We start from the raw sequence: 16,510 nt of genomic DNA, 5'->3' as shown, positions 1-16,510 counted from the left end.
GCTTAAGTTTCTAAACTTTGCTGATGACTTCAAGAGCTTGATGATGTCTGATTACATGAAAATAACTTCTAATGTAGTTGGATGATCATCTAATGACTCTGGGATGGCTTCTAGAGTAATCCTGTTTGACTTGGGATACTATTCGGCTCAGGTACGTTTACTACTTGTTCTAACCTAGAATCTAAATTGCTATTACTTGTTTCTCTAAACCCACACTGTTGATTCGTTAACAAGCTGATATTCAGGACATTTCACACTCTCGAGTTTACCTGTCATAAATACAGTAAGTACATGTTTAGCAAACATATACCCCGTCTACTGTTCCTGTGCGTATTATGCTACAGACTAAAGTGAAAGCGAGGCGGAACATTCCCACATATCAGAGGCGCGTACAGTCCGGAACCGTAGTGTCATAGACATAGAAGATGACTGTCCATATGCCATCCTATCAGTTGACTCAGGTGGGTGTGAACGGGCGATCTCTTAATAACGTCTCCGCAAATACTTGCGAACTAAGAGAACAAGTAAGTTCACGGGCAAGACATCGCTGCATTCCTTTATCATGTCACCTTATTAAGCGCATATGCCACTAAATATAAAATATATATGAAAGCTAAAATGTTGCTACAAATGTGTTGACGCCCTTTTAAAAACAATACGTTCTGAAAGACTAAAAATGGGCATACTTTACACATCGCTTAGAGTACTTTGTTCTCTGTCTGGCGGCTCCCGAAACGTGAAAACTCAAACTTTCCCTTCCAAGATGGCAACCGCACTATTCTGTGTCTCACTCTAGGGAACCCCAGCTGTCCCAGTCCTCTTTTCGTTTCCATGGTGGACATTGCGGGCGGGGAGGGGGAGCACCAAGATGGCGTGTCTCCTGGAGACTCCTATCCGGATGAGCGTGCTGTCTGTGAGTACGGTGAGGGCGGCAGGGTGGATGGGTTCTAATGTGATAGGAGTGTAGCTGCGTCTTCGAGTAATCCTTAGGTAGGATGCTAGTTAGTTTCAAAGAGAGAGAGACAGGATGATGCTATTGGTGACACTTACCCCTACCTGACACCTCAGAGAGCGAGGAGTACTCTTACATGACCAGTCCAAACATAGGGGAATAAGCAAATGACAGACAGGGGGAGCCAGAGGTTATTTACTCTCCGCGGAGAGGTTTACCTATACTACCTTAACTCTAGGCAGGAGGAGGGGATTGACACCTCACACAAGTAGCGAGGAAACGGTATCACACGAATATGATATCTTCTTCCCAGTCAGGACCTGGCCACGGAGACCACCAGCCGTTACAGAAAGGCATCGGCCTGCAGATACCTGAATGTGGAGAGTTGACCATGGACAATACAAAGAGAGGTTGCGAACTGACGCTGCTGGAGGGGGAGTCCACAGATACCTGCAGGATTGAAGGTTGATGATACCTCTCAAATTGAGGAATTTATTGGAAGACAGAAGATATCACTGATGCTCCAAGGTGGCCCCTGACACTTCCCTTCCATTAAGTAGAAAGGATGAGACCATTGGCCACCCCTCTTCTCCTGGCTGGAATTCTCATACTTTCTAGACCTTCTTCACTCGAAGATCACAAGAACACAGACCTAAAAGGAAGCCCATCAAGGAGAGAATTACATCGCTTTGCTACTGGCCGTCTTATGAGAAGAGATGTTATCACCTGGGGTTAAAACCAGTTAAAAAGGGGACTTCTCTTCTGACCTGACAACACAGGGGCAGCCATCAGAAGGCATTGCATCCCGGGGAGAACACTGAGATAGGAAGCGTTCCATTGTGTTCAGAGCTCTCACGTTTCACTGGTCTAAGCATGAGTAGCTTATCCAGTCTAGTTTTTTTCTTTTCATTCTCATACGTGTAGTTCCTAATTCATAATGAATAAACAAGACCATAAGACTAGTAATGCAACATAGCATTAACTGGATGAAATTCTCACGCATGGACCATAGAAACGCGAGAGCTCTCCTGTGTGCCGCAGAAGGATGCACTCGCTCCCCTTGGACCTTAGAGGAAGTTTAGTGAAAGAAGGAAAGTTAACAATAGGTTTACTAAAGTAAGATACACCACAGAAACGCGAATTAATTTCCAAACACTGCAGAATACATCTAAAAAAAAGTGTACTAGTGTTTTTTTGTTTGGATTTACATCTAGAGGGTACATAACCATCGCTGGCTACAGGTATTTAAGAACAGCATTTGAGTGAAAATTCTAAGGTTAACATAATTTGTTGTACATAACTTTGATTTAGCTATTTTATCATTCTTGGATTTACAAAATAACATTTTATAATTGTACACATCTTTCAGTTAAAACATTTTCTATAAGCGTGTTAAACTAATTATGAGAAACGCAAGACTGGTTTGAACAGTTTTTACCACATTAGGTACAGTGTGTGCACCGAGAGTACTCTGTTTAGCATATTTCTTTTCTAATGTTAAATGTTCGTTTGCTTGTAATAAAGGATATTACACCTTTATCAGAGCTTCTCTGGTGAGCTTCCTCTGCTGCTGTCATCGATATTTGACATGGATTTTCCTGTTGTGGGGATAACTTTTACCAGATGCTTGATGGTAGCTGTAATGGAGATAGGCTATTAGATTGAATGCTTGTGATTTTATGGTGAGGAGTTGATTTAAAATGATAGTGTCAGTGGCAGCACCTCAAATTACAATTCAAGAGTTACTCGTTACTTTTTTTCCTCCCGAGCTAGTTGTACGTCAGGAGTTTACCCTGGAACTGTTTTTCTTTTGCCACAGCAAGTCTGGATTGACAGCACCTAAGTGGCAGGGAGTATGGTGGATACAGGCTAAGTATTATTTGTTCCTTTTAGGACAATCTCATTCCTAAATCATCGCTGCAGTTCTTCTCTTCGGGAATTATTAATCTGTGAACAGGGCCAGCTCTCCATTTGCTTTGCAGGGTGTGAGACGGAGGCAAGAAGGACACAATATCAGTATAACAAATTTACAATCAAGATGTGATCCGTTAATTAGATGGATCACAAAAAACCCTTGCAGACTGATTTGCATCATTTGATGGAATTTTTTTCTCCAGACACCAGATCCTGGGAGTGATTACATTTGGAGGGAGAATAGAGACTAAACTGTACAGCCCTGTCGACACTGTAACTTAAGTGCCTAACATGAAATAGAGAACTTACCTCGTACCTGAATGGCTCCTGACGGTTGAATGAAGACCCTGCCCTCCAACTACAACCGTTTGAATATTCACATGTTTTTTTATGTATGCCTCATGTTAAGGGCATTGTTTCATCACAACAAGGCTCTGAATATGCCAGTGTACTGGTTATGCCATAGTACTGAAAATGTCAGAGTTTAGTCTATAACACTGCATTTTGCATAAATCTTTCTTCCCTGAGATTCAGAAGAATCGATTTCTGAAGGGCTTTGGAAGATGCACTTTTAAGCAATTGTTAAATTTCACAAAATGTTTGTAAATAAACTCCCATTTTATTTGTGCTCCAGTGCCCAAGTTGCCAACTGAGGATCAGCGAGAACGCTCAGTATGAGCTTCTCCACTTGAGCACATTGTGAAAGTCATGGGCAGATCACTTGCACTCTGTGTGCTTCAATCCCTTTGTGTGCACATTTGGGAGCATTTCTCAAGTTCTGTGTGGTTTAATAATAGGTTTACATTTTATAACGGAATGAACTCTAAACTCTTATGAGAGTCAAAATGTTACGGGCCCGATGGTCAAAGCTATTTATGCGTTGAAGCTTGCTTATTCGTGCAAAAGTTAGTTTTACCCTCACAACATGATTAACTCGTATGAAGATTTTTGTGACTACATCTACTAGTAAGGCCTAGAAGCGGTTGGGACATGGTAGTTTCATGGCTGTGATGCCCCAGTGAGTTTGTGCACACCTAAAAACCTACATGTTTAAGGATATTTACCAACTTCTCTCTAACTCAGTCCCACTGTGCAAACGGTTGCAAATTTGCTTCTGACAAGGGCAGAAGTAAAACATTTTCTGGAGTGGGAAGGGACTTCTCCTTGCCAAAATAGTGGGGTTGTAGGTAAAGTAGCTTCTCATCGAAGGAAAATATATATGTCCTACTGGAGAAAAAAAGAAAAAGTTTTAACAAGTAAATTTGCTCTTGCTCTGCAGGTTTTTCAATACGCAAATGTACGTGCGTACGTTTGCTCATGACAATTGGATTTTGCAGATTTTGTCAGAAGCGTGATTTCCAGGCTGACTACTTTATACTCTTATGAATTCCTCTGTTGTAAATTTGCAATCTTGCAAGGTTATGTAATTGCAGTTGTACATTTGACTTTCAATGGGGGGCCCCCAATTTATCTTCTTTTATTTTTTAATGTCTGACCTGAAAACACAGCTGTCACCAGATTTTTACATGAGAATCACCAGGAGAGTGGATTTTGCTCAGCCCACATGTTGGGAGCCAGGTGTACAGTTTTGCTTGGGAAGAAGTAGTGTGTCTCCACACCAAAAGTGCTTGCATTCCACAGAGTTGTGATCATTTTGTTTATTTATCCAGCTTCCTGAGCCTTGACTTTCAGGGGCATGACCTTTATAATGCGACTGAAGGGTTTCAGATAAATAGATAATTGCACAGACTGTAAGAAAGTAGACCTTAATCTACATTCATTTTGGGCTAAGCTCGACAATTCAACTGTCACCTGACCTTATGTGATCAACAAAACCGAACCTTCAGAGTCCTACCATGAGATGAGTTTAGGCTCCACCAACTTGGTCCCCACCGAGTACAGCATTTGATTGGGCCAAATGTGTATAGTTCCAGTAAAATGACTGCATGTATTGCAAGTTTTGGTTTGTGACAAAGGTGATGGACTTAGTTGATTATGGCAGCTGAACAATGATCATTGACATAGTGCTGATCTGTTCATTATGACCTTTTATGACAAAGTCATTAGGCCCGACTTATTTATTGTGAAAAGCATACATAAAAGCTGATATGTATTTAGGTCCAAATTGTTAGTTTTCTACATATTTGTAATTTTATAGCTGATGGTTATCAGTTTATGTGCACTTGAATAGGTCAGTATTGGGAAAGCTGTGAATGTTTAATTAGTTAGTTGAGAAAAGTCCTGGCAGATTTTGTAGGTTTGGTCTGTATTTTATAAAATGTTACAACAATGTCAGGCCTGACCTACTTATTTTGAAAAACACGCATTAAAGACAATAGTCTTTTAAAGATGGATCATTACACTGTGCTAAAGCCTGAAGGCAGGTATCTTATTACATGGGATTCCACAGGTTACCATAGTATCCAAGTGTTTTTGTGTTGGTGACCACCCCAGTCAAACTGTTTTACCAACTGTAATATTATATACACTGTATGCCAGATACTTGCAATATCGAAAACTTACGCTTCGTAAATTGGCCTTGAGTTGGTTATGGTAATAAGTCATTGGATAAAGGCTATATGCCCAGTTGTTATGAAAAGTTACGCCAAAGTGGGCCTGACATTGATTGGGAAAAGCATGTTAAAGTCAATAACCATTTAAGGATGGTTTATTACTCTGAATTAAAGCCTACAGTTTCTTTATTACATGGAATCTTGTAGATTATTTTAGTAGGCTAGGAGTTTGGTGTTGGTTAACCATCTGACAAACCATGAGTATGCAAGATTTGTACTGAGAGAATCCTTGACAAGTCCTGTTACGAGAGATAGTATTTTGCTTTGGGAACTGTAATTTTATGTACATTTGCAAATTTATGACTGAATGCCTCATGGTTGTCTTGTGAGAAAGTTTATACTCCGTACAGTAGGCCTGATGATTACCAGCCAGTGATAAAGGTTATAGGCCTGATTGGTGTGCTGGGAAGTGTTATGCTCAGTGCCATAGATCTGGCCTGTTTATTGTGAAAATGTACTACAGATGTGCTAACCCTGTTTGTTTATTGTTGGAAGCATATGGTAAAGTTAATAGGCCTCTAGCATTGGATGTTTATTAAAATATGTTACATGCTGTTATCACAGATTGCCATAACAGGCAAAGGTTTTGATGCTGTTTGGTCACCCACTCTGACAAACCGTGGGACTAGAATTTCACTGTGATTATTCTTGTTTGGCCCTATTGAGAAGGATTGTATAGTGTTTTGCCAAGTGAATTTATTATTCAGATATTTTTAACGTTCTAAGTGTGAGCCTGGTAGATGCTAGATTATGCACACTTCAGTAGGCCTGTGTTGTGTAAATTATGACGCTATTGTTCACTGGGAGAAAAGTTAATCCTTAGGTGCAATCTGCTTATAATGAAAAGTTATGATATACCAAGTAGGCCCTCCTTTTCTATTGTGAAAAGCATGTGTGAAAGGCAATAGGTTTTTAAGGGTGGATTGTGATTGAACTGTGCTAAAGCCTGTATGGAGGGATTTTGTTACATGGACTCTTGCAGAGTAGGGAATTAGGTCGGGTTTTGCTAGTGGAGACCCACCAGAACGAACCATGTGGATAGACAGTTTGCCCTATGATAATCCTGATAATGCCCTACTAGTAGGGATTTTATATTGTTTTGAGAAATGTACACATTTGTCATTTTATTACAGTATGCCTGATGGTGTCTTGTTGGAAGGCGTATGGCCAGAACAATACGTCTGAGTTGGTTATGGTGGCAAGCCAATGATAAATGTTATCGGCCTGAAAGCTTATAATGAAAGCTATGATAAAGGCAGTAGGCCTGACATTTTTGGGAAAAAACATTTGTTAAAGTCAAAGGGCATTTAAAGGTAGATTATTATTACTCTGTATTAAAGCCTGGTGATGGGGATTTTGTTACTCGCAGATTACCATAGTAGGTAAGGGTGTTGGTGGCCTGCTCTGATAAACCATGGTTAGGGAAGATTTGTGCTGTTGAAATCCATGTTAGGACCTCTTAAGATAACTTGTATTTTCCTTTGCCAATTGTAATTTTGGATACTATGCAGTTTTATAACTGTATTCCTGTATGATGGTTGTATTGTGATAAGGAGTATCTTGATGCCACTCTTCATCGCCACATCCCGGCATGGAGACTTCCTTTAAACCAAGAGACCGTTGTAGAATACCATTGTCCCTAGTGTATCAATGTTGTACCATTCCAGGATGGCCAACACGTTGTTTTAAATGTGGCACCACAATAGAATTTTAAAACAACAGTATACTATTTTCAATAACTGTGCATGACAGCCACCAGTTACTGTACTTAGTTTTCTTAGTGCAAGCATGTGCCCGCAGTGTTTAGACAGCAGCATGTTTTCTTTTTCTACTTATACTATTTTCGTTTATCTAGCATATGTTGTTGAGTCGGTGTGTGTTTTATTGCAGTTGTGTCAGGGGGTGAATGCAAGAATGAGTTAGTGGATGGACGAATCAATGCACTAGTACAAAGATGAGTGACAGTGCATGTATTATGACCTATTGAGTGTCTAAACCCATCAGTGATACAAAAAAAATACTAATTCATATGTTATATCTATTGGCACTGGCAGTACTTGTTTAAACATGTTGACCATAATGGTTTTACACTGGCCATTTTTTTTTTTTATTGGCTTAAATCTCAGAAATGTAAGCTGAGCTCACATCTTGGTGTTTCCTAAGTGCACTCACCCTAATAGTAAAGGCTTTTAATTAATGAGCCATATATTTAAATATTGAACTTTATTTACAGGCGGATACATGTTTTGCCATGGCAGCAGACAGCACTTCCCATAACCAAATTGCGCACTGTAGGTTGGCAGCCTACGGGTTTGTGCTGCAGTAGTTTGCGTCTTTATGTCCTATGGACAAAATTTACCTGGATAGGTGTTGTCCTTGTCCACAAATGAGCTGTCCTTGGCATAGAGCAAGAGGAATTTTCCACCATGATTATCTACGTTTAAAACCTTCGACCAGTAAATATAATTTTTTTTCTAGTACTTTGCTAAATGGGCAATTGCTACTAATACGCAGAACCTTCTAGTATTTAGAAGGTGTACTTGAAAGCCAAGCCTCAGTGCTTCTCTTAAAGCAAATTTAGAAATGTAAATTAACCCTTCCCTAGGCTGGAAGTGGTCATTTAGTGTTGCATTTCAACTCCACTGTTCTTTAACATTTACCACAAAGATATTCTGAAGGTTCATTTTAGTACATTCCCAACTTAGTCGAAAACAAAGAAATTCCGTATTGGCTCCATGATAAGTCCTTTATTTTTATTTTTATAAAAACTATTTTTATTAACACAATGCTCGTTATGTAGTTGATTCAAGAAGCAATTAAAAATATTCATGTTGAGAATCAAAACAGCATGTGCGATACTTGACAGTCATTATGGACATGGTAGGATACAAACTGGCTTTTATATGGCCTGCAGCATGATTTACAGATCACTTCAAGGAGGGCATAGTAGGAGTGCCTTTACTTCTGTTCTTCCCCAAGCTCCCTACACCCCACCATCCCCAAAAGTCCATCCAAGCACTCAACACTTTATCCCATTTTTTGGGACCTCCCCTACACTCAGACACCATCCTCTCTGCCCTTTGGCACCAGTCTAGATAAAAAACCCAATCCACAACACAAGGAGGGGGACAGGTCTACACAAGGAGCGTGCAACATTCCTCTTGGCTACCCTGGCCTCTAGTGTCACTCGTATCTTCTGATTTTTTGGCCAACATTCCTCCCCCGAGATTAGCAGAATCTGCCACTTGGCATCCAGGGGCACAGGTCTCCCCAGAACCTGTGAAATCTTGTCAGTCACTGCTCGCCAATAGGTCTGAAAAACTGGGCATTCCCACAAGATATGAATAAAGAAACCCTCTTGTCCACATCCCTAATGCCACAGTGGTGAAGTAGCCCTTCCTATCTTATGTAGTAGGGGCCTGGGATAGTAGGATCTCTGGAAGATTCGCAGCTGAAGTAGCCTAAACCTAACGCAGATTGCTATTTCACTTGGACTCTGTAAGGCCTCAGTCCACTCATTGTCGTCAAGGTCTCTCAGGTCCCTGCACCAGGCCTCCCTCAAGGACATCACTGGGTCTGGAGACTTGTACCCTAGTTTCTTTTAAATCAATGAGATGGTCTTGTTGGGGATGGGCTCTGTCACGAGTCTCTTCTAGAGGAGTGGCCTGCTGCAACTGCTCCCCTTTCATAATGTGGCACCTCCGTGCATGTCCTAGCTAGAGATACCTGTATCTTTTGGCAGATGACAGTGTGAACTCCTGTTGGAGAACATCAAAGTGTATGTAAGACTGCCCTCTCCAGATGTCCCCCAATTGTTCAATACCGATAAGCTACCATTTTGAGAAATCCTTCAGACTTCTCACCTCCCTCAGAAGATCACTATTCCACAGAGCAGTCATATCAGTGCGTCTGTTTCGCCAGCCCAAGTAGTTCGTAGCCTCCCTCCACATCTAAAACACTGTTTGAGTGTGGGTTGGTAGGGCCCTCTCCAGGTGTTGACAATACAAGGTCGTCACTAGGCCCTCTTACCCATCATTGCTCTGTGCACTCTGTATGACTGCTCTTTGCGGTCACTAAAGACCCAGGGATTTTACACCACCAGCTGTGAGGCCCAGTAATATTTAAGGGTGTCCGAAACTCCAAGCCCACCATCGTACACTCCCCTCAGGAGCTTTACCATTCCATAACAAAAGGTGAACTGCACTTTCAATTCGCCAGAAGAGCTCTGGTGGGATTCTCTAGGGCGTGTTCTGAAATATGTAGAGGAGGCGTGGGAGGGACACCATTTTATATAATGCTGCTCTACCCATCAGTGACAAGGGCAATGCTCTCCCATGCTCTATGTCCCTTTGAAGTCTCTAAGTCTGTGGCAGTAGGTTTTTATCAAGGAAGTCCCGCGAATTACAGGTAATGTGTATCCCCAAATACTGAAAGCCATCAGTTACTTGCGGCGTTATCCAGCACTGAGGAACACTCTGGGAGCCTCCTATAACGGGAAAACTAAGGATTTGGACCAGTTTATAAAATAGCCTGAGTGATCCACAAATATTTGTAAAACTCTGTCAAGGTCAAGGGTTGGTTGTGTGAGGTATAACATAATATCATTTGTATATAAGGAAATGTGCCTTTCCCAACAGGATGACAATCTTATGAAGTTTAGTCTAGTATGACACACTTTAATCCTCCCCCCTCAAAACTATTAAAAGGATAAGAGATTGAAATCCAAGGGATGGGTTTTGGTGAGTCAAATAAAATAAAACACATGAGGCTGAAATATGCAAATATATGTTTAATGTGCAGAAACTATACAAAATCTGTCCTTTGCAGGAGAGGAGGAACAGTTAAGTACATCATTGCACCTCAGTGGCAAGTACCCTACTTTCAGGAATAATGGGAATTGGGTGGTTCAAATGTTGCCAAAGGTGGTACTATGCAAATGAACCCCTAACATGGTTTGAGCTAAAAGTCGCTGCAAAAAGGAGACCTACAGGTTAAGAAAAGAGAGGACATTAGAGTTGAGAATCCTAGAAAATGCCTTTTAAAGCAAGTTAGAATTTGTAGGGTGGAAGAAATGCTTATCAGAACACTCTATTAGTCCAAGTATACACTATGCATGCTTGCAAAAAACGTCACAGAAGCATAGTACACAAGCTGCTTCACATGTTTCTCACAGTTACAAATTATCCTTATAGAGCTGTGTTTCTGGCTAGTGTTTCCTAGTTATATTTACCTATTAAAGGAACATGGAAAAAGCTGAAAAGAATTACTGAAATGTAAACTGGAAGCTTTGATATGAAGACATTCTTAAAGGTTACATCTGTGAATTTTAATCCCCCACCCCGCCTTATCTATATAAAACACAAGCTTCCTGCTCATAGATGGCCTTAAGTACAATACAGGCCAAATAAGCTGGAGAATAACTTAGTGCATTTGTTATTGTACTATAACTCTGGAGATGAGAGAAGAAACGTGGCAGAGAAAGTGGCAGACCAATGTATTTGGAGGGCTTTGAATTCTGTCTGACGTTAGTGAATACGGTGTGCAGTGCAATTTAACCTGCTGATTTGGGCATAGACATTCATTAATCTGTGCGAAAGATAGCTAGACAAAGGTTTAAAGCTTTCATTATTTAAAATGTGTACAAAGCCCAAAAAGTGGAGAAAAGTCTCTTTTTTTAATTTTTTATTTTATTTTTTTACCAGATGCTTGAGACCCAAAGAATAGGTTAGTGCCTTTCGCTAAGCACTAACTGGTCATGAAGCTGCAACTTAGACAGTATTTGAGGTCTGGATACAATACGTTTTAATATACTGTGTGTTTAGATATAATATTGTTCCTTGAACAATGATAGGAAGATTGATTAATAGGTTGCTTATCGCTGTTTCACAATTACCATGACTGGGAAGTACAATGAATATTGATCAATGAGAAGGTGATTAGTTATTTTATTGGCCAATATGAAACAATATCCAAGTTGCAAAACACCCGTTGGCCTTCTTTCAGCTGTATATAAACATTGAATTATAGCCATAAAAATTTCTGAATACATGTAGGAAAGTACCATCTTGCCTGGCATGTTACCCCCATTTTCACTGTATATATGTTGTTTTAGTTGTATGTGTCACTGGGACCCTGGTAACCCAGGGCCCCAGTGCTCATAAGTGTGCCTGAATGTGTTACCTGTGTAGTGACTAACTGTCTCACTGAGGCTCTGCTAACCAGAACCTCAGTGGTTATGCTCTCTCATTTCTTTCCAAATTGTCACTGACAGGCTAGTGACCATTTTTACCAATTTACATTGGCTTACTGGAACACCCTTATAATTCCCTAGTATATGGTACTGAGGTACCCAGGGTATTGGGGTTCCAGGAGATCCCTATGGGCTGCAGCATTTCTTTTGCCACCCATAGGGAGCTCTGACAATTCTTACACAGGCCTGCCACTGCAGCCTGAGTGAAATAACGTCCACGTTATTTCACAGCCATTTTACACTGCACTTAAGTAACTTATAAGTCACCTATATGTCTAACCTTTACCTGGTAAAGGTTAGGTGCAAAGTTACTTAGTGTGAGGGCACCCTGGCACTAGCCAAGGTGCCCCCACATTGCTCAGAGCCAATTCCCTGAACTTTGTGAGTGCGGGGACACCATTAAACGCGTGCACTACATATAGGTCACTACCTATATGTAGCTTCACAATGGTAACTCCGAATATGGCCATGTAACATGTCTATGATCATGGAATTGCCCCCTCTATGCCATCCTGGCATAGTTGGCTGGCACAATCCCATGATCCCAGTGGTCTGTAGCACAGACCCTGGTACTGCCAAACTGCCCTTCCTGGGGTTTCACTGCAGCTGCTGCCAACCCCTCAGACAGGCATCTGCCCTCCTGGGGTCCAGCCAGGCCTGGCCCAGGATGGCAGAACAAAGAACTTCCTCTGAGAGAGGGTGTGACACCCTCTCCCTTTGGAAAATGGTGTGAAGGCAGGGGAGGAGTAGCCTCCCCCAGCCTCTGGAAATGCTTTCTTGGGCACATATGTGCCCAATTCTGCATAAGCCAGTCTACACCGGTTCAGGGACCCCTTAGCCCCTGCTCTGGCGCGAAACTGGACAAAGGAAAGGGGAGTGACCACTCCCCTGACCTGCACCTCCCCTGGGAGGTGTCCAGGGCTCCTCCAGTGTGCTCCAGACCTCTGCCATCTTGGAAACAGAGGTGCTGCTGGCACACTGGACTGCTCTGAGTGGCCAGTGCCACCAGGTGACGTCAGAGACTCCTGCTGATAGGCTCCTTCAGGTGTTAGTAGCCTATCCTCTCTCCTAGGTAGCCAAACCCTCTTTTCTGGCTATTTAGGGTCTCTGTCTCTGGGGAAACTTTAGATAACGAATGCAAGAGCTCATCCGAGTTCCTCTGCATCTCTCTCTTCACCTTCTGATAAGGAAACGACTGCTGACCGCGCTGGAAGCCTGCAAACCTGCAACATAGTAGCAAAGACGACTACTGCAACTCTGTAACGCTGATCCTGCCGCCTTCTCGACTGTTTTCCTGCTTGTGCATGCTGTGGGGGTAGCCTGCCTCCTCTCTGCACCAGAAGCTCCGAAGAAATCTCCCGTGGGTCGACGGAATCTTCCCCCTGCAACCGCAGGCACCAAAAAGCTGCATTACCGGTCCCTTGGGTCTCCTCTCAGCACGACGAGCGAGGTCCCTCGAATCCAGCGACTCTGTCCAAGTGACCCCCACAGTCCAGTGACTCTTCAGCCCAAGTTTGGTGGAGGTAAGTCCTTGCCTCACCTCGCTGGGCTGCATTGCTGGGAACCGCGACTTTGCAGCTACTCCGGCCCCTGTGCACTTCCGGCGGAAATCCTTTGTGCACAGCCAAGCCTGGGTCCACGGCACTCTAACCTGCATTGCACGACTTTCTAAGTTGGTCTCCGGCGACGTGGGACTCCTTTGTGCAACTTCGGCGAGCACCGTTTCACGCATCCTCGTAGTGCCTGTTTCTGGCACTTCTCCGGGTGCTACCTGCTTCAGTGAGGGCTCTTTGTCTTGCTCGACGTCCCCTCTCTCTTCAGGTCCAATTTGCGACCTCCTGGTCCCTCCTGGGCCCCAGCAGCGTCCAAAAACGCCAAACGCACGATTTGCAGCTAGCAAGGCTTGTTGGCGTTCTTCCGGCGGGAAAACACTTCTGCACGACTCTCCACGGCGAGAGGGATCCGTCCACCAAAGGGGAAGTCTCTAGCCCTTTTCGTTCCTGCAGAAACCTCAGCTTCTTCTGTCCAGTCGAAGCTTCTTTGCACCCGCAGCTGGCATTTCCTGGGCATCTGCCCATCTCCGACTTGCTTGTGACTTTTGGACTTGGTCCCCTTGTTCCACAGGTACCCTAGATTGGAAATCCACAGTTGTTGCATTGCTGGTTTGTGTCTTTCCTGCATTATTCCTCTAACACGACTTCTTTGTCCTTAGGGGAACTTTAGTGCACTTTGCACTCACTTTTCAGGGTCTTGGGGAGGGTTATTTTTCTAACTCTCACTATTTTCTAATAGTCCCAGCGACCCTCTACAAGGTCACATAGGTTTGGGGTCCATTCGTGGTTCGCATTCCACTTTTGGAGTATATGGTTTGTGTTGCCCCTATCCCTATGTTTCCTCATTGCATCCTATTGTAACTATACATTGTTTGCACTGTTTTCTAAGACTATACTGCATATTTTTGCTATTGTGTATATATATCTTGTGTATATTTCCTATCCTCTCACTGAGGGTACACTCTAAGATACTTTGGCATATTGTCATAAAAATAAAGTACCTTTATTTTTAGTATAACTGTGTATTGTGTTTTCTTATGATATTGTGCATATGACACTAAGTGGTACTGTAGTAGCTTCACACGTCTCCTAGTTCAGCCTAAGCTGCTCTGCTAAGCTACCATTATCTATCAGCCTAAGCTGCTAGACACCCTGCACACTAATAAGGGATAACTGGGCCTGGTGCAAGGTGCAAGTACCCCTTGGTACTCACTACAAGCCAGTCCAGCCTCCTACAATACATAACTGAGATTTTTGAGAAACTTAATAAGAGGTCTGAGTTGTATATACTACTGAAAAGAGCTTTTAAACACGCAATACATAAAAATTATTGCCTCGATCTTTAGACCTAAAATACTTATTTATGTTCCATAAATTAATTCGTTTTTATTTGCAGTCAGGATGCAGGCAGAATCTCAGTGTAGAAGGCCATGCAAAATGACTAAGGGATTATTCACAGTGAAAAAACATTTCCCCTATGGAAAATGAAATTCTTCTTCAGGTCTAGAAGAAAAAAATCACAGCTCCATTTTGTGAATTTGAAGTACTCCTACAACTGTATAACAGTTATAAATTTGCAGAAGTACTCATGAGAATCTCTGTGAACCTCTCATCTCAAGATTCTACACGAGATGTAGGAGGAAACGTATGGGAGTAGATTTCTGAATTTTTAAACATGGTATGTTTGACATAGTACTCTTAACTTGAAATAAATGGACTGGAAAAAAGGTAAAATCGCACAAATAATTCTCATTCTATAGGTTATGTGAGATTTTATGCAAGTTTTTGTTTCTCTAAGTATTTTGAAAGATCACAACAGAATAATTCTTTAATTTACAGATGCACTCAATTTCCTTCCTTGAGTTTCTTCATAAGTACAAATTACCTGAACGTAGTGATGTATTTTACTCAAGGTTCCAGGGTATTTGCTGAAATCTTGCATTGTACCCAACCTCCCTCCACAAGCTCTTGTTCTACTGAGATATCTTGGGAAGTTGAGTGTCAACTGCAGTGAGTTGTTTATACCTGCATGTCACAAGTTGCAGAAGATAGAGTGGCGGGTTGGTGCTTCAGCTGCACAAAGGTGTCTTTGTCTTCAATTTTATTTTTGGTGTTAGGTGTTTTATGTAGTGTGAATCGAACTCGGAAAACTGTTTATAGAGAAGATTTAAATGTAAGCAAGAACTGTTTCCGGTGCACATAGAACAGTGTTGAGTGTTTGTTTGGGGCCTGATTGAAACAAGATATTTTAAAAAGGAGTTTAAGATACACTTCTGTAAGGAACACTACATTTCTCAGCAGTAACAGCACGTTGGCTGTATGTTTGCCTTTGATCCTGTACAGTGTAAAAGTGCTGTTTTTCAAAGTTTGCGTCAGATAACACAAGTATGCATGCAAGTAACAATATGACGGGAGTGGGGTGTATTGGATAGCAACAATGTACTGCAAAGTTTCTAGAAACCACAACATGCAGATTTTTTAATATGCCAATGTTTTTATATTGCACACTATTAAAATTTAATTTGCAGGCAAATAAAATGTGACGTTTTTTTCACAATCCCACAATGTTGATAGTATGCCAAAACTGAAACAGGAGTTTACACTCAAATCTGGATCGGAATGAAGCTCTATGTGTCTGTGTGTTTCCCTCCAAGTAGCTGATCAAGAAGTAATTCGATAAAAACACATTGTGTTTCTCTTGGTGCACCTCACACACATTAAATCGGTCACACTACCAATCTGGGTTGAGTTGCAGAAGGTAAATTAGGTAAATCATGTGCTGTTAAAGTAATCTCAGCAGTCATTACCTGGTTCAAAGCTTCTTTTAATTCATCTTCCGGGTTGCTGCTCCTCTCAGGACAAAGATTATACAAGGAAAGTCTTCGCACAGTACTGTTTTTCAGATGATGGATTCTCCAAGTATGCGCAACACAAGCTTCCATGTTAATCCACAAGTTTGTCTAATGAACTGATTTGATTTCTAAAATAGTAATCCCATATGTCTACGATGTTTAAGAGGTTTGTTAAAATTATCTTTACTAGAGAATCTTTATTTCCCCAGGCATCCTAGTAGTTTGAATTGTTTTGTTAAAATCATCAATTATTTTAGTAATTGTTCCTTGTAAGTCAGTTTTGTGGTGAAAATGTTCTTTTTCCTTCATTGTGTACAGTAGCTGAGTCTTTTCTTCATTTTTTTTTTTTTTTTTTTAGCTAGGTCTTTCCTGCATCTTTTAGCTGTTTTTATAAAAGATGTATGGTTTACAGTTCC

General features: G+C 41.6%; 1 protein-coding gene across 11 annotated transcripts in view; it reads left to right on the top strand.

Moving 5' to 3' along the window:
* Nucleotides 1–440: 440 nt before the first annotated feature.
* ARMC8 (armadillo repeat containing 8) overlaps nt 441–16,510 on the top strand; it is a 526,273-nt gene continuing 510,203 nt past the window's right edge. For 5 of the 11 annotated variants that reach the window (XM_069225740.1, XM_069225739.1, XM_069225738.1 and 2 more), the window contains exon 1: nt 799–913. In XM_069225740.1, the coding sequence (XP_069081841.1) occupies nt 869–913 (45 nt within the window). In that variant the 5' untranslated portion in view covers nt 799–868. Of the gene's footprint in view, nt 525–798; nt 923–16,510 lie in introns of those variants that run through there. The other 6 variants (XM_069225733.1, XM_069225731.1, XM_069225737.1 and 3 more) reach the window with 6 other exon arrangements.

Source organism: Pleurodeles waltl, chromosome 3_1, assembly GCF_031143425.1.
Source record: "Pleurodeles waltl isolate 20211129_DDA chromosome 3_1, aPleWal1.hap1.20221129, whole genome shotgun sequence".
In the NCBI taxonomy this organism is placed as follows: domain Eukaryota; kingdom Metazoa; phylum Chordata; class Amphibia; order Caudata; family Salamandridae; genus Pleurodeles; species Pleurodeles waltl.
This window is presented reverse-complemented; position numbering and strand designations above follow the sequence as displayed.